Below are 19,652 nucleotides of genomic sequence, written 5' to 3'. Positions count from 1 at the left end.
CTCTCAGAGTGCTTCTAGTTTTAATTCATTTTTAGAGCAGGTTTGACAGTTTTTATTAGTTTTCATTTTTTTCTAAATGCTTAGTTGTAGTTCAGTTGTAGTTTAGTTGTAGTTCAGTTGTAGTTCAGTTGTAGTTCAGTTGTAGTTCAGTTGTAGTTCAGTTGTAGTTTAGTTGTAGTTCAGTTGTAGTTCAGTTGTAGTTCAGTGGTCTCTTTTCTCTTCTTCTCTGTGCTCCTATTCAAATCAATCCCAGACAGGACTCTGCTGCTTTAGTCTCCATGTTTCCAGGTAGAGTGGGGACCAGAAGACGACTGGAAACCACAAGTGAACACAAGTGACGGAGCAAAAAGTGTCGTATGGAGACAGCACAGAAAACTGAGAGAGACAAAGAAATCCATTGAACATCAATCTGACATTGACAAAGACCAAAACCAAGGGAATTGGATCCAGAATTTGTATCTGTTTTAGTTAGTTTTGTAAACACACAATACAGTTTCAGTTAGTTATGTTTTTTTCTTTTAATTATAGTTTTTATTTATTTCAGTTAACGAAAATGTTTTTACAATTCTAGTTTTGGTCATTTCATTAGTTTTCATTAATGATAATAACCTTGGTGTGTGTGTGTGTTTGGGGGGGGGGGGCACACTAAAGCCTTTCATCCAGTGCCAGGCCCAGGGCGTCGGCCCCCTCTGTCCAGCTGAACTCCACCAAATCTGACTCACCCCCCTCCCCCCTCCCTCCCCCCACATAGGGCCACAAACACAGGCTTCTTCTGTGCTGAGTCCCATCCCCCAACACACACACACACATTCAGACACACAATCCTCTCTGCACCCCAAACACAGCGCTGTCCAAACGCACCACTCAAAGGCACATTCTGTTGGACACAAACGCCGTTCTGTGTGTGCGCAGGTTCGGGTTTCGTTACGTTACATTTTTGTTGGTGTCGGCCAGACGTGCCGACCTCACAGGCACTCAGATCTGTAGTGCGATACGACAACGCCGTAGCGTCGGTACTTACAGGGAATGTACTTGAGCGAGCGGAACACTTTGCGCTGCGGCGTCACCCTCTTGATGTATGGATGGTCCTCTAAGGTCAGCAGGCTGCGTGCCGACGCCTGGCGGATGTGGACCAGCTCGAAGTCGCTGGGGAAGTCCGAGGCCGGGTTTTCCCTGGGGACGACGTGCCACTCCAACGCTCGGTCCGCAGCGTTCCTCAGGGCGCTGCTGATGTACAGGCTTCGAGCTTTGGCGGAGAAGTAGCCCGTAAAGGCTACGATGTACTCTGGAGGAAAGACGGAGGAGGAGGATTCAAAGGAGTTTATTTATCATTCCATCACAGAGAAAGAATGAAACTAGTTACTGAGGACCAGTATTAGCCAGAACAATGTAGAATAAATAACTAATACATAAATGAATACATTAAAATTGACTAAAATCTAAGGCTAATTTAAAAAATAAAGTAAAATATATGTTTAAAATTTAGCTTTAAAATACCTACATAAAATAATGGCACATGAGCATGAATAACACACACACACAGAAAAAATAGGTCCAGTGTCCCTGTATCTGTACTGTGTGTTCCATCAGGATTCAGAACTGAGTTGAATTTAGAGCTGCTACCGATTAATCGACTCAAAGCGATCCAAAAAAATCATTCAACCACAACTGTCCTGAATCACAGCTGTTTCCTTCATTTCTCTGCTGTTAAACATTGGTTCCACTGTTGTGTTTCACACGGCCGCTTATTGTGACGCACAAAGAAGCTTCAATTCAGGAAAACTGACAGAATATTTCCCTTTGATCAATTCAACTCAATTATCTTTATTATCTTTATTATCTTTATTGTCTTTATAGTCTTTATTCTATTGTTTTTATTTGGTAGTGGTTTATTGTTCTTATTTATCTATTTTATTTATTGATTGATTTTTGTTGTTTTTAACTATGTGGCTTTTTAATCTATCTTGTATTTTATCCTTTTATTTGGGTTTTATTTATTCTTCTGTACAGCACTTTTTCCTTTTTGTACAGTTTCTAGGTCTTTAAATCTATTCTGTATTTTATTCTTCTATTTTAGTTTTAATTCTTCTTCTGTACAGCACTTTGGTCCACTACAGTTATTTTAAAGTGCTTTATAAATAAAGTTGGATTGGATTGATCAAATCAGGACTTTTTGCATCGACTTCAAGCACCTAATCGATTAATCGATTGCAGCTCTAATTGAACTGGTGAGCTTGTCAGGTTCTGTCTCTGTTAGTGACGTCTAGGGCTGTGTATCAGCATCAATCTGGAGATACGATACAAATCACAATACTAGGATCACAATATGATATATCACGATATATCATGATACCGTTAAAAAGGCTTTTTTGTTTGTTTGTTTCTTTTTTTAAATGATTATTTCCTTGAAGAATTGAATTCCATCATAAATCTGCCCAAATCCTAAACACATTTGTATTTGATCCCAACAGGATCTAATGTTCTATCACCAAATGTTCCAGCTGTGTTCAAACTGAATTCTGTTTTCCAGACATTCCAGTTTCAGATCCTGTTCAAATGTTCAGATTCTATTAGTTCACAACTAACATCAGAACAGGATTTGAGTTCAATCCCAACAAAGGAACAAACATTATTGAATAAAAGAGTGTGAAATAAGAATAAATAAAATAGAAACAAAAAAATAAAAATAAAAGTGATCCTCTGCCATATCTGCATTTGAATAAATACCTACAAATATCCATACAGTACTTTTTATTATTGATACAGTATTGTGAAATGAAATATCACGATACACTGCAGAACCGATATTTTCTTACAGCCCCAGTGATGTCCCCATCTGCATTTTTTCGCTTCCGATCCAATCTGACTTGTTTGTTAGTCTATTTGTTTTCTTTCTCTTCTGCCCAGATTACTCAGTTCTGGTTCTGGTTATTTTTACCGCTGCCAAGTGGAACGGCAAAGGTCATGTTTTCATCAGGGTTTGTCTGTTCGTAAGATAACTCAAAAAGTTATGGACGGATTTGGATGACAATTTCAGGAAATGTTGATACTGGCACAAGGAACAAATGATTACATTTTGGTGGTGATGGGGGGAGCAGATCTTTCTTGGCGGAGGTCTGTGCTCTCCAAGTGCTTTTGTTGTTGAACTTCCTAAATTCGTCCCATGGGCTAAATGGGAACCTTCGTTGGGTCGGTTCTGGCCCGGGGGCCACATGTTTGACACCCCTGTCCTACAGTCCAGAAGAATTTTCCAATCACACATTCAATATTGTGAATAAAAGTGGGGAATCCTTAGGTTTAAAACTGAAGACATCTGTTGGTTTCCTTTCATCCAACTGGAAAAACAAGTCCAGATTTTATTCAATATCATCATTTGTGTTTCTGTCACGATGATCTGAATAAAGGCCTGAAAAACAGGTTGTGTTTAGTACCAGGGTGGGTGTGCTTCTGTACGCACTCACCCCTGAACAGTAAGGACACTGTTGTTGTTAGGATTGGATGGAAGTGACACTAGGGTGGGGCTTAAAGGTTCTGTGTGTTCACCTCACAAGTCAATGTTATGGCCATAATTTAATTCACACACATAGAAACTAGAGCCTGACTGATCAATCCCAGTTACTAACTTCAGTCCCTAGATATCAATATGAATATATTTATTGTCGTTTAAAGTTTAAAGACTGATCCTGACTAGGGCTGTGTATCGGCAAGAATCTGGCGATACGATACAAATCACGATACTGGGATCACAATAGGATATATCACGATATATCATGATACTGTTAAAAAGGCTTTTTTGTTTGTTACCTCCGCCAAGGAGGTTATGTTTTTGCCAGGGTTTGTTTGTTTGTCTGTCTGTTTGTTTGTCTGTCCGTTAGTGTGCAACATAACTCAAAAAGTTATGGGCAGATTTGGATGAAATTTTCAGGGTTTGTTGGAAATGGGATAAGGAAGAAATGATTAAATTTTGGTGGTGATCGGGGATGGGGGGGCCCACGGGGGGGAGGCCACTGATCAGCCTTGGCGGAGGTCTGCGCTCTCCGAGTGCTTCTAGTTTGTTTCTTTTTTTAAATGATTATTTCCTTGAAGAATTGAATTCCATCATAAATCTGCCCAAATCCTAAACACATTTGTATTTGATCCCAACAGGATCTAATGTTCTATCACCAAATGTTCCAACTGTGTTCAAACGGAAATTCTGTTTTACAGACATTCCAGTTTCAGATCCTGTTCAAATGTTCACATTCTATTAGTTCACAACTAACATCAGAACAGGATTGGAGTTCAATCCAAACAAAGGAACGAGCATTACTGAATAAAAGAGTGTGAAATAAGAATAAATAAAAATAAAATATACACAAAGAAGAAAAACAAAAAAATGAACCTCCACAATATCTGCATTTGAATAAATACCTAAAAATATCCATACAGTACTTTTTAATATTGATACAGTATTGTGAGATGAAATATCATGATATATTGCAGAACTGGTATTTTCTTACAGCCCTACTACTGACCAGGTCTTATTTCACCTGGAACAAGTTCTAATGTACCAACACATCCTGTATGACAAAAGCAACAGTACGCTATTGTTTTTATAATTTTTTGGGGGGTTTTTTGTTTGTTTTTTTGTGAGTGTGTGTTTTTTTAGTAGCTATTTTTTCTAGGTTTTTTTTACATCTGATTTTCATATTTTTATTGATATATTTTCTTATAATTCTATCCTGTTATATCACTGAAAAATGTTTAATGGGTGAAAAAAAATAAAAAGTGAGTTACAAAAAATAAAAAATAAATAAAGGATGATTTACCAAACAGTTTTTATGTCACTACTTATAAAATATAGACTCGCATCTTTTCCCTAAAGTCTGCTCTCCCGAAAACTCCCACATCTAGAACCTTCTGTTCCCCACAGACTAGTCTAATATTATACTATTATACAGTGTTTTAAAGTTATCTGTGTCAGATAAACATAGATGAAACTGTTAATTCACATGTCCACCATTATCTAATATAAGATTATTATATCCTGTGGATATTAATGTTTTATGTAATTTATCAGTTAAATAATCTTAAAAAAAAAAGACTGGTTCAGATTGGACCTGTTGTGTGCAGTACAACAGTTCATTTTAATAAATACATGAATGAATGTATAATTCACAGTAAACTGTTTTACTGATTTCACCTGGAAAGAGTTAGACTGTGCCAACACATCCTGTATAACAAAAGGAACAGAACTCTGTTGTTTTTGTAATTTTTAGTTTTTTGCTTGTTTTGTGTGAGTGGGTGTTTTTGCGGGGGGTTTTTTAGTAGCTGTTTTTTCTTGTTTTTTTTACTTTTGATTTTCATATTTTTATTGATATGATTACTTATAATTCTATCCTTTTGTATCACTGGAAAATGTTTAATGGGTGAAAAAAAAAAAAACCAATAAAAAGTGAATTCCAAAAAAAAAAATTAACCTCCTCAGACCCAGGAAATGTCAGCAGTACCAGCTGTTTCTGTTTTTTATTCAATCAGTGCCTATATTGGAAACATCAGGATGCAGCAGTTTTATCAGATGCAGTTTTTCAAATTGTGATAGAATGTCCTTTGTGGTGGACAGTTTTCTTTTCTTTTTTTTGTATAAAGTTGTGAAACTCTTGTCCACAAATGTGGACAGAAAACACAGAGCTGGGTCTGAGGAGGTTAAAGAATGATTAACCAAACATTTTTTTATGTCAGTACTTATAAAATACAGACTAACCTCTTCTCCCTAACGTCAGCTCTGCCCAGGATAAAAACCACCACATCTAGAACCTTCTGTTCCCCACAGGTCAACACACTGGTTCATTAGTAAACTCACCGTGTTCCACCACCTTGGAAGAGAACTCCAGTTTGAGGGTTAACTGGGAACAGTTGGAGGCAGAGTTCGAGGGGAGGGGCTCCTGGTCGGGGGCGTGGTCAGAGTCGGATTTGGTTCCTTCCAGCGGCTCCATCCCGACCACAGGCAGGAGCCCCGCCAGCAGCCCCATGACCATGGACACCCACACAGGAAGTGGGAGCATTTTCAAGTGTGACGCAGCGTCCACCATGGGTTCCCTCCAGGCCTCCGCTCCCACTCCGACAGCGGTGCCTGGAAAACCAGCGGCGTCTGGAATACCAGCAGCAGGAACCCGGGTTCTTCTCAGAGGTCCGGACAGAGCGTTCAGGTCCAGAGCTCCAACACTGAGTCCATACTGCAGAAGGCCTGAGCAGCTACAAGACTTTCTTTCTGCGTTTTCTCTCCATGGTGGTCGTCCACGGCGACGGCGGTCAGCGGCACTGCCAGAGTAAGAAGACGGACGCCATGTTGGAAAGACGAGGGTGAAAGCAGCAGAAGAAGCAGCTGGAGGAGACGACGGCGTGGACACCACAGGGGTGGAGACCACTGGGGTGGAGACCACAGGGGTGGGACGACGCTGGTGACCACCTTTAGTTCCACTGCAGACCACCTTTAGTTCCACTGCAGACCACCTTTAGTTCCACTGCAGACCACCTTCAGTTCCACTGCAGACCACCTTCAGTTCCACTGCAGACCACCTTCAGTTCCACTGCAGACCACCTTCAGTTCCACTGCAGACCACCTTTAGTTCCACTGCAGACCACTGGGGTTTAATCTGGAGGAAACACAAAACACATGCATTATATTCAGCCCAAGGTCTGACAGAAACGACACAAAAATAATCAAATAACCCAGAGATCACACACAGAACACAACAGAAGGATACCACTGTGAAGAAATGGACCATTTACTTTTGTACATTATTGTTATGAAATGGACAGAGTTTATTTTTGTTTTTTAATATGTGTATTATTATGAAATGGACAGAGTTTATTTTTGTTTTTTAATATGTGTATTATAGTTATGAAATGGATAGAGTTTATTTTGGAACATGCATTTTGCCTATTTCATTATTTTTTCTTCAATTTTGTTCAGTTTGTGGCTTATTTTGTCCTTGATGCTGATTTTTTTTTTTTTCTTCTTCTTCTTTTTTGTTCATTTTATTAATTACTTTGGCTGTTCTGGTTCATTTTGTTGGCAATTTAATTAACTTTTCTTCATTTTTGTGAATTTTTTTTGACTATTTTGTTTATTTTTCAACATTTTCTTGCCTATTTCACTGTTTTCATCAATTTTGTTCAGTTTGTGGCTTGTCTTTTTAATTTATTGTTAATTCTTATTCCTTTTATTCATTACTTTGGCTGTTTTTGTTCATTTTGTTGCTTATGTTATTATTTCCTTTTACTTTATTTTACTCAGTCTGTTGCTAATTTTTTGGGTTAATATGAATACAAACCCATACAGCTCCAGTCCATAAACCCTGCATGCTGCGCTGTATTTTCCCTCTGAACACCTGCCAACATTATTATCAGCTCCACTGATATCCCGGTCAGGAATGAACCCACATCATCATAATCTAATGCCTGTTCCTTGGCCTCAGGTCGATGTGCTTATCTACATTTCCTGTTTTTCAGAATCCTTGGCATCCTGAAAATCAACAGCTGTGTGATTCATAAGGAGGAGGCCTTAAAACTGGAACATGTAGAAGCGGTTTTAGAGCCACAGTTAGAAGAAGGAAGGGATGCAAAGTCAAACAAAGACATAAAGAAAGAGTAGGTGACAATTTCATCTGTCTGTATTAAACATTTACATCTGGATTGAACGAGTTTGGGATGTTTTCAGACACTGTCCTACAGCAAGTGAGCTGCAACCGAATGAAAACAATCTGATATAGAATAGAACAGAATAGAATAGAATAGAAAAGTATAGAAAAGTATAGTATAAAATAGAATAGAACAGAACAGAATACAATACAATACAATAGAATTGAATAGAATAGAACAGAATGGAACAGAGTAGAATAGAATCGGCTAGCTTTTAATTAGACTTTATCTCTATTTATTTTGTATTTATTACAATTATTGTGTATTTATCTATTGTTTTACTTTTATTAATCTGTTCTCTTGCTAGCATACTCTTCTATTTTGTTACTTTATTTGAACTTATTTATTGACTTATTTCTTGGTTGATTTTAAAGTGCTTCCAGTTGTGAGTTTGGTGTTTTCCTCATTTATGCTAGCGCCTCCTCAGCTGCCGTCCTTTTGTATGAAGGCTGGTCTTACTTTAGTCTGCAGCTGAATAACAGATGACTGTGACAGCCATTCTGTAAAAACAGTGACAGGTCCGAAACAACAGGCAACACATGAGCAGAGCAGCAGTTTTCTAAAATATCAGATCACTGTCATGGTAGAAGGAGACAGGTTTAAAGTCAGACACAAATCTGATCCAGAGAAGAACGCACCCGAACCACAAACTGTACAGACAATAGGAAGGACTAAGACTGAACGGACTGACCTAAAACTGGGATATATGAGTCCACAACACACACACACACACACACACACACACACACACACACACACACACACACACACACTGCACTGCGACGAAAGGGAAACTCTGGGCAGGTACAGGATTGTTTCCCTGTGGACTGAGGCTGCAACGACCCAGAAATAAAATACACACTAACAGACACCCAGCTGAACAACACACACAAACACACAAAAATACACACACACACAAACACACACAAACAAATACACACAGACACACACACACATCTGTTCATGTGAACCAGTTCCAGACCAGCTGAAGGTCCAGCCCAGGTTACGTAACACTCCCTCCCTTCCTGTGGAGGCCGTGAAAAAATAGAAAAAAATAACAGACAGATGATCTAGATGAAGTTGTGCTGAAAAAACAGATCCCACACATGGGGATAGTAAACATTTGTTTCTATAGTATATAAAGGCCAAATCAAAAGGACTGAAAAACGGACAAAATAGACTCAGACCACTAAGGGTTAATATTGGAATGTTTCTGACACAGAAGGGACAGTGGGACTGGTATTGCTTTTCTTTAAATACAACTAGGTTAAATTCTTTCAGTGTGTGTATCAGTACTTTTTGAACATTTTGAGCACAATTTCAACAATATCGCAATAATAATCATAACTGTGAAAATTTTGGTCACAATAACCGTGATATGAAATTTACATCCGCTTCCATCCCTAGACTGAGGTTGGACAGACTGGAAGAAAAATTGGTGACAAAAGTCTCCTGCAGCTTTAAATAGAGAGAAAATTCATTTGGGAACATTAGTAGTGCTGGGTCTTTACGGGTTAATAATGCATCATATTCCACACATGGTTAGAACTAAAGCCATGTGTTTGGATTGTCTTTTTAGATAAAAAGGTTGTTGTGTATGTTTTAGATTAGAAAACACATACTCGCTGACACATTAGAGACACTTAGACCTCCTCCTGTGGTTCCCTCCCATAAACGGTCCATCAGTACTGCTGTCTGTGTGGTACCGGTCCTGCCCCGGCACCGCTTTAATGACATACTAGATAAAAACTACTAAAGCCACAGCGCTGGAGATGAAAAGCCCCCTGCTTACAGTCTGATCTGCCCCGGGGGGGGGGGGGGGGGGGGGGTTCAATCACTAGTTCCGTCTTCCGTCAGGATCTTGAGACTGTGTGAGCCAAACAATGCCAGTGCGTGCTGCTGGTTCAAACCCAGGGCTGTAAAAATAGAGCTGCAGGGTTAGGGCAGGGCCGTAAACCACAGGCTGGGGCCACTTGTGTCAACACAACGCCAAAGCACAGAAAACAGACTATCAACGGTGGATTACAGGCTACAAAAGGACCCCCCCGCCTCCTCAATCTGAGGAAAGTTGGACAAAGAGACACTGATCTACAGGAGGAAACGACCTGTGGCTACAATACAGGATGAAACTGAGCTGAAACAGTTGTTCATCTGAAACTGTTCTCATTCTAATGTGTTGGAATTTCTTTTTACCTCCTCCAGGAGGTATTCTGATCACTTTGCTTTGTGTGTTTGTTTGTTTGTTCTCATCTTCAGTGTAAAACTCTTCCACCCATCTTTCCCAGATCTTCCCCACAGATAGGCCTAGGCCCTGGGACCAACCCAGTCCATTTTGGTCCCAGTAGGACAAAGTTCAAGGTCACAGCAAGGTCACAACATCTACAGTTTTCCATCTGTCATCATAGAGACATTTTCCAAAATTCATCCAAAATTCCAAATGACTCCGATTCTCCTCCAGTTGGATCCACCTGTAGCTTAGAACAATCTCTTGTATGTGGAACTAAATTGTCCACATCCACTGTGGAATGTGGACTCTGTGGACATTTACACTGAACACTGAAAATCCCATTTCCCACACATTTAAAATTAGAACTCAACTAATATTGATGTGAATTGAATCTAATTGGACAGACACATGACTGGGACCAGATTCAACTGTTTCTGCTGTATGGAACAACCTGGAAACTAGGGTTGTGCAATTAATCGAAATTCAATTACGATTTCAATTATTACACACAACGATTACAAAAATTATGTAATCGAGAAAAAACAATTATTAATTTTGAGTTGTTTTAATTCACGCGCACGCAAGCTCCCATGAGCTGCTCTGCCCCGCCCCCCTCTAAGCTACTGCTGCCTGCTAGCCGGCAGGTCCACCCCAAGAGGACAGTTGTACCAGCGGTCTGGAAAAATAGCAGGAGAATCCCAGCAGAAGTGCTTGGTAAACAAAAAAGGCAAGTCAAATTCAATTATATGGAATCACTTTGGGTTTGATGAAGAAGACGAAGAGCAAAAACACATCACGTGCAAAAAGTGTTTCGTAGTTGTGTCCGCACCGACCGGTAACACAACAAACCTTTTTAACCATCTGAAGTTTAACCACCGCCACCTTTATCATAATCTTATGAAAAACTAAAACACATAAAAACAACTTCATCCACAATGCAATCTTCAGTTTCCGAATCTCTTTATGCTGCAACTCCCGTATTAACCTAACCTAACCCGTATAACCCTAACGTACGTATTCTAGATGGCTGATGTATACAGAAGGCCTGAACTGAAACCTCACAGCACGCCACTGAATTTACTATGTTTCATACTACATTGAACATACTTGAATTTATAATTTGCACTTTACGTGAGGTTTTTTTTTTTTTTTTTTTTTTTTTTTTATTGCTACAGTTCTATGGCAAGTCTATAGCAGTTTAATTCCAGTGCACTATTTATTTACAAAAGGAAACATACTTGAATTTACAGTACACTTATTTGCATTCAAAGATTTTTTTGTTTCATACAAAAGTGAACATACTTTGTTTTAGTGGTTAAAAGCTTTATTTATGTTTAAAGAGTATATTTTACATTGTTTTGCAAGAAAAAAATAAAGAACTTTAAGGTTAAAAAATAATCGTTTTTAATAATCGTGATTTTTTTTTTTCCTATAATCGAGCAGCCCTACTGGAAACTGTTGAATTTACACAGAAAGAGTGGATCCACACATGCACAGCGTTCAGGGGGAAGGAGGAGCTCTGAGTTCTGAACACTGGTTATGATATTATTTTTGAGTTTGATGCCATAACTTGCACTTTGCAAATTCATTATGTGGGCCGGATCAGAACCTTTGGTGGGACGGTTCTGGCCCCTGGGCCCCATGTTTGACACCTGTGCTTTAACCTGATCAGGCTGATCACGTTCTGATCCATCAGTTCAAGTCATTTTCTCTCTCACTTTCTGTTTCTTATTCTCCTGCTTCCACCTCCTGTGGTTAAGCAATGTTTTGGTTTTAATACAACCAAATAGTGTCTGCAAAAGAATAGACACAAAACAGAACATACACGACAGCTCTGACATGACAAATAATTAAAAAAAAAAAAACAGAGCTGAATACAGAAGGACTTATAATGTAAAGGAGTCACATTTATGAGTGTTATTAAAGTGAACAACAGTCCTTTAAATAGAGTAGACCAGAGATCCAGTCCAATAGAGTCCAAAAATGGACACCATACTCTAATCTACACTGTTATGAATAATATCGGTAAGATATTCTATTGCACAGGTGTCAAACATGCGGCCCAGGGGCCAAATCCGGTCCACCAAAGGGTCCAGTCCTGCCTGTGGGATGAATTTGTGAAATGCAAAAAATTACACAGAAGATATGAACAATCAATGGAGTCAAAATCATTTTAATTCAGGTTCCACATACAGTCCAGTTAGATTTCAAGTGGGTCAGAACCAGTAAAATATTATAATAACCGACAAATTATGACAACCCCAAATTTTCTCTTTGCTTTTTGGTGTAAAAAAGTACAATTACATGAAAATGTTTACATTATCAAACTATACTTTCACAAAAAACATGAATAACCTGAACAAATATGAACATACGGAAATGTCTTATGAAAAGTAAATGTAATTTTTCCAATATTCTGCCTGTTACTAAATATTTTGTGTGATTGTAATGCACATGTGTAAATGATGAACTGATAAACTGAGGCAGAAAATTGTTAAAATTGCACTTGTTTTTCTTCAGACAATTCCAGTTGTTCATGTTATTCAGATTTTTAAGGAAACTTTGTAGATGTAAACCTGATCAGGATAGAATGTGACTTTTTTCACTGGTATTATTTTACTGATTCGGTCCACTGCAGATCAAACCGGGCTGAATGTGGAACTAAACTAACAGGAGTTGGACAGAACTGTTTTAGGAGGATGAGTTCAAAAAGTATTTTACACCAGCCATTTGTTGGAATTAAAAAAAAGCAGAAACAGAGGAACCCTGCTGGATGTTGGAGACAGAACCAACCAAGTCCTTTGACTCCCGTCCACATTTCAGACTTTAACTTCCATTTTCTGCTGTTTCATATTCCCACTCCACTACATCAGGAACAATATTACACTTTTCCCTCGAATACAATGTGATTTTTTTTTCTCTCATTACCATTTTTCATCCCTTTTCTTTCCAGTGACATCACCAAAATCCAGCCATGTGGGAATGTTTAATGGCTGAGGTGTTTTATCGAGCAACTTCCTTCTTCTCGGTGCCCCTACATATCAGAAGCTTAAGTGTTCCATGTCCATTGCCGTGGTGACGCTACACAATGCTTAAAGCAACATACACGTGCTACGCATCCATGGATCCAGAAGAACATCAGCAGAACCTCAACAAAACCAACAGAACTCAACTCAAACAACAAAGACTGACATGGGCAAACATCTAAACCAAGAAAACAGCTGATTTGTACGATGACTCCACGCTCATTTTAAATATATTTAAGAGTTCAACACAATTCAACCTTCATTTGGTTCAATAATAACAGAAGGAAGCTGGTGTTTTATGTTGGAATAGGATTATTACAGTGACATGAGTTACATTTGGCCAACAGGTTTTATTCCCTCCAACTGGAGGTACTTTGATCGCTTTGCTTTGTGCGTCTGACTGTTAGCAGGATAACTCCAAAAGTTATGGATGGATTGTAAGGAAATTTTCAGGAAATGTTGATACTGGCACAAGGAAGAACTGATTAAATTTTGGTGGTGATCGGAGAGGGGGGGGGGGGGGCAGATATGTCTCTCCGAGTGCTTTTCTTGTTTAAATATTAAGTTTAAACACAGTTTTAGGTTCAGTGGTTTTAGTAACTGAAGAAATGTGGACTTTCACACAGAAAAGTGAGACTCACATTAACAAAAAGAAAAACACTTAGAGAGCGAAGACCTCTGCCAAGACAGATCTGCCCCCCCCCCCCCCCCCCCCCAAATCACCATCAGAATTTAATCATTTCTTCCTTGTGCCAGTATCAACATTTCCTGAAAATTTCATGAAAATCCGTCCAGAACTTTTTGAGTTATCCTGCTAACAGACAAACAAACAAACACGCAAAGCAAAGTGATCACAATCCCTCCTGAAGGAGGTCAAAAGAAAACATACACTGTAAAAAAATTACCCTGGAATTAACACCAAAAGATGTAAAATTGCAACATAAAAAAACTGTAAGTGAAAATACAATGCAAAATTATTTATTTGAAAAGATTTTTGTGTTAACAATTAAAGGTGCAGTAGACTGTCATCACCAGTGTTTCCTCAGATCTGTCCATCCTCAGTCTTATCCTCAGTTTCATTCGTCTGTTCGTCTGTCTGTCATTCCTCAGCTGAACCTCTTCCTCATGAACAGTTTCTTAGTTCCATCCTCCACAAACAAATCATGTGTTTACATTCAGTCAGGAGGAACTGGGACATCTGAGGAATTTTGTCACAACGTGCATTGTGGGAAACGGAGGTTCGTACGACACAAACGACTGGAGCTCTGCTTCCCTCCAGCCGTTTCTGCATTATGTTTGTTTCATCCATATAATATCATATGGTTCTGCTGCTGCTGCCAGGCGGCTGCACGAACCTCCGTTTCCCACAATGCACGTCGCAACAAAATTCCTCAGATGTCCCAGTTCCTCCTGACTCTGAATGTAAACACATGGTTTGTTTGTGGTGGATGGAACTAAGAAACTGTTCAGACTGAGGAAGAGATTCAGCTGAGGAATGACAGACAGACGAACAGACGAATGAAACTGAGGATAAGACTGAGGATGGACAGATCTGAGGAAACACTGGTGATGAAAGTCTAGTGTAGCGAGTGGTTCAGATGTTACTAAAGACATAAACACACAGTAGATGCTTTTGTTTGTACGTAGAAGTTGAGGTCTTTGATCATAATAATGGATTAGATTTATATAGCGCTTTTCCATGAATGCATGTTCAAAGCACAGACAGTGGATCCATTATTCATTCGCTCTCACTAGGGATGAAATGATTACCAGTATAAGGATAAACGGTGGTAAAATCACAGACAGTTAGTATTACCCTTTAAATTCTAATTCTCATGATATCCATGTTTGATTACTGCACTTTTAGGGGAAAAAACCCTATGTAAAGATCTGCTTTTATATCAAATATTTGAGTATAGTTTGAATTTATTACAATTTTAATTTTCTATACCAAATATTTGGAACCAATATTCACTTTTAAAGTCTGTGAAAAGGTTCATTAAGCATCTGTGTGTTATTTATGCAATAAATTATATACATTTTTCAAATTGGATTTTATATATTTTTTGTGTGTTTTTTTGTCCTTTTGTGTTTTTATAGTAGGTTAAAGTGAAAAAATAACAGACAGATGATATAGATGAAGTTGTGCTGAAAAAACAGATCCAAACATGGGTATAGTAAACATTTGTTTCTATAGTATATAAAGGCCAAATCAAAAGGACTGAAAAACAGACAGAATAGACTCAGACCACTAAGGGTTAATATGTGAATGTTTCTGACACAGAAGGGACACTGGGACTGGTATTGTATTTGTTTTTTTGTTGTTGTTTTTTTCAAAATACAACTTGGTTCAATTCTTTCAGTGTGTGTATTAGTACTTTTTGAACATTCTGAGCACAATTTCAATAATACTGTGCTAATAATGATAACTGTGATAATTTTAGTCACAATATCCCTGATATGAAATTCACATATGGTTACAGCCCTAGTTTGAAGTAGATCTGGTACTGTGGATCTGACACTAATATTCCTTTGGACTTAAACCCATTCTGTCATTAATTCTACAGTTGTACATGTAGATCTAAGTCTGTATCGGTGAAACTCCAACCAACCAACATTTAGGACTGGATTTGTCTGGATCAGACTCACAGGAGGTTAAACTTTCACTCCTTTTGTTCTGGGTCCATTTTCCTCACAGACCGATGTTGTTTCATGCACGTTGTTTTGTTGTGTTGAACCTCCTTGATTAAACTTATTACTTCAGGTGAATTTAAAGCTATTTTAAAGGAGCATGAACTCAATGAGTTTGGTCAATGTAACTGTTTTTAAACGTGCACAAATGATTGTTTTGTCACTATCGATTGTAAGTTTTTGTATTATGTGTTGATTCTGTCATGTCTTGTCAGAAACAGTGTGTTCTGCTGCTTTTCTTGGCCTGGTCACTCTACACCAGGGCTGTCCAAATCAGGTTAGTTCAGTTCCACATACAGTCTAATATGAAATAAAGTGGACCGGACCAGTCAAATAATATAAATGATAGGATAAGAACTTAGAAATAATATCAACTCCAAAGTTTTCTCTCTGTTTTTGAGTGAAAAAAGTCAAATTCCGCCATTAAAATGTTTACATCTACGAACCGTACTTGAATGTAACATGAACAAATATGAACAACCTGAAAATTCTTAAGAAAAATCAGTGTAATTTTAACAATATTCCACCTCAGTTTATCATTTATACATGTGCATCACAACTTACAGATCACAGTGGCTCTGCAAATACACACAACATTTGATAACAGGCAGAATATTGTTAAAATACTACATACTTCTCTTAACACATTTCAGGTTGTTTATATTTTTGTTGAAAAGCCAGTCCGTAAATGTCAACATTTTTGTGCAATTTTACATTTTTGACACAAAAACAAAAAGAAAAAATTAGCTTTTTTTCATTATTTATAGGTTATTATGATAGTATTTGACTGGTCTGACCCACTTCAGATTGAACATCCTTGATTGTTAATATCTTCAGTGTAATTTTTTGTGTTTCACAACTTCATCCCAGGGGCCAACGCATGTTCGACATTTGTGATCTAGAAAAACAGATTTGTAATTCCATTTCCAAACTCTCCTGTACCAATAAAATGTGAATAACCTGAACAAATGTGTCCAACCTGAAATGTCTGTATTAAATTCAGTCCAGTTTGAACTCTTTTCTTCTGTTCTTCAGTGTTTAGTGTCTTTGGAGATCTGATCCAGAATGCACATGGACTAATGAGAAGTGGAGGAAGAAGACTGAGAAAATTACACTGATTTTACTGAAGAAGTTTCAGTTTTTTCACATCTTTTTTGTTTGGATAGTTTATGAAAGTATTTTCATCATTTAATGGGTTATTTGCACTAAAACACAGACATAAATTGTCAGTTGTCATTATTTACAGGTTATTCTGTTCTTATTTTACTGGTTCTGCAGATCAGATCAGACTGAATGTGGAACCTGAAAGAACAGGAGTTTAGAACCCTGGATTAGATAAACAGATTTGTAATCTCAATGAGGCTTTTTTTTCCTGGTTAAATAAAAGATATATATATATATATATATATATATATATATATATATATATGCGTGTGTGTGTGTGTACAAACCAAACAGGCGTCAAATCCAGCCTGTGGTTCAGTGTCAGCAGGACTTTTGACTTTTCCATGAGCAGATTGTACACTGTATGAGTGTCCACAGACTGCAGGTTGTATTAAAAGGCTGAACCTTTAAACCCACACAGAAAATGAAGAACAGCAGCACAAATATTGTTAGCATCTGCTGTTATGCTATAGGCTGATGCTAGCTGGGCTTCAAACGGGTTCAAATCCTCCTCAACATGAATCTAGTTTTTTGTATAAACTCTTAACCCTGATGTGCTGCTGGGAAAAGCTCCGCTGCTGTGTGTCTAAGTGCTTTTGTAAACATTAGCCATGCTAATGCTAATGCTAATGCTTTCAGCTCCAGCTGTCTTTCACATGGGCTGCTAGCTTAGCTTAGCCTGCTGCTAGCTTGGTGCTGTCCCCAGTCTGAGCTGCGGGTTCTGGCCCAAATGGACTCACCTCTGTCCGCTCTCACTTCTCCGCGGGGTTTCCGTCGGTATCCGTCCTGTTTTCGTCAGCTAACGGCAGCTCCGTTAACGGTGTGTCGAACAAAAGCTACCAGAGCTAAACTACGAGGACGAGCAGCCGCAGAACACTGACGGCTGGGCAGGAGCGGGTTGCCAGGTTTGAGCAGTTCATCCACCGAAAAGCGCCAACACGGACTTCTACCACAGCTTCATTTTTACACAGAAACACAGGAAACATTTGTGGTATTTTTAATTATTTTTTCTCCCTTTTTCCCCCGTGTATTGCTTATTTCCGGGGACGTGTTTACATATGCCTTTTTTTTTTTTCAACTTTATTTAAATGTCAATTTACAAACAATGTCAAACACTTGACAAATAACACAATACACACAAGACATGAGAATACAGATACAAAAATAATAATAATAATAATAATAATAATAATAATAATAATAATAATAATAATAATAATAATACAATCATATAGCCAGTATATATACAGAATACATGTTCAATAATTCATATACAAAAAATAAATTAAAAAGTAAATAAATACATAATTTCTCATCTAAAATTTCATTAAATGTCAGATGATACATTAAATATCTTATAGCTATCAAGAAATGTCCTATTTTTTATTATTAACAAGGGCTCATGATCTATAAAGTGAGTTAAATTCAATAAAAAAAATGATGTTACTTGTTTGAATGCTGTTTTTTTTTTTCTCTTGCTTGTTTTATGATGTGCAAATAAATAAAACCTATAAATAAAAACGTCTAATTCTCCTCTTTATGTTTTTTACAGTAACATTCAGTTACTACATGTGTTTTATTGATTCTATGACTGAGTTTCCCCCAGTGTTTAAAGCGTCTTTTCAGTCCGACCTGGCATCCCTGGGCCTTTCACTGGTTCATGTGTGGCTGTTGTGTCGCGTTTCTTCCAGCAGTGGGCGCTCTGGGGTCAGGAAACAGGCCTGGAACAGCACAAACCCAGGGCCCCTGAAACCACTGCCCTCACATCTGACAGTGGGTTGAACCCAGACCTGCAGCTCCTCCTGTCTGTGCACCTGTCCAGCGTTGGTCTGGCCCAGGGTTCACTGTTACTGATGAAATAAACTGATGTATGAACTGTGTCTGTAGACTGGAGTCCCCCCCACCACCCACCCCTCAAGGAGCCATTACTCTTTCATTTGTAAATAAGAATCTGTTCTTAATTGCTTGCCTGTGTACGTGAAGGTTACATACAAAATAAATAAATAAAAAAGGATCCTTCCTTCACAGACCACACTGGAGTCCTCATATGTGTGTGTGTGTGTGTGTGTGTGTGTGTGTGTACATATTGTTGGCTTAGACCAGTAGTTCTCAGTCTTTTTCTGCCCCCCCACCCCCCACCCCTTGGAGGATGAAAAATCTCCAGTCCCCCCTCAACCCCAACAACATTGTACCAGTGGTGCAATGACAACTTTTACCGAAAGAAACATCAGTATTGTAATAATACTTTTTGCTTTTCCTTGAATAATTTATTGTGCAGGTTAAAAATAACTTAGAGTTTTGCTTGAATAATATAAATAAACTCACCCAGACTGCTCCCTGAGACAATATTTTCCCAAATAAAAACAGGAAATGTGCAGTTCTCTTACAACTATGACAATAAAGTTACGTTTTTTAGAACAACAAACTAATTTTGGCAACAAAGATGAACATTTTAACAATATGAGTGGGTGCACTGAGCCTGTTTCCACTGCACGTCCCAGAACAGTAAAGTACAAACCGTACACAAACACAACCACTGCACACTTTCCTTTTCCAGTCCTGGTCCGTCGTCCAAACCTAAACTCTGTCCAGTCACAGATCATCATGGACGTACATTTGTTTGTTGTCCGTCCCTAAAATGAGTCCAGAGTGTTCCAACACTAAAACATTAGTTCCACCTGCTACATGTTCTAACCTGAAGAAAAAAAAAAAAAAAACACCCAGGAGTGAGCCCATGCCCCCCCGGTTAGCCTTGTTGCCCCTCCTGGGGGTCCGCCCCACAGTTTGACACACACTGGTTTGGACTCAGGGCTCAGAGCCAATAAACTGTGTTTGTTCTCACTCCTTCTCAAACATGACTT

General features: G+C 38.4%; 1 protein-coding gene across 1 annotated transcript in view; it reads right to left on the bottom strand.

Moving 5' to 3' along the window:
* The window catches only part of mbtps1 (membrane-bound transcription factor peptidase, site 1), a 53,234-nt gene extending 46,773 nt beyond the window's left edge, over window positions 1-6,461 (bottom strand). Inside the window, exons 1-3 of the mRNA XM_030136605.1 lie at window positions 6,410-6,461; window positions 5,843-6,376; window positions 1,022-1,285 (exon numbers count right to left, since the gene is read on the bottom strand). Of these exons, the coding sequence (XP_029992465.1) occupies window positions 1,022-1,285; window positions 5,843-6,071 (493 nt within the window). The 5' untranslated portion in view covers window positions 6,072-6,376; window positions 6,410-6,461. The remainder of the gene's footprint in view (window positions 1-1,021; window positions 1,286-5,842; window positions 6,377-6,409) is intronic.
* Between the last annotated feature and the right edge of the window lie 13,191 nt (window positions 6,462-19,652).

This window comes from Sphaeramia orbicularis, chromosome 6 (assembly GCF_902148855.1).
Source record: "Sphaeramia orbicularis chromosome 6, fSphaOr1.1, whole genome shotgun sequence".
Lineage (NCBI taxonomy): Eukaryota > Metazoa > Chordata > Actinopteri > Kurtiformes > Apogonidae > Sphaeramia > Sphaeramia orbicularis.
This window is presented reverse-complemented; position numbering and strand designations above follow the sequence as displayed.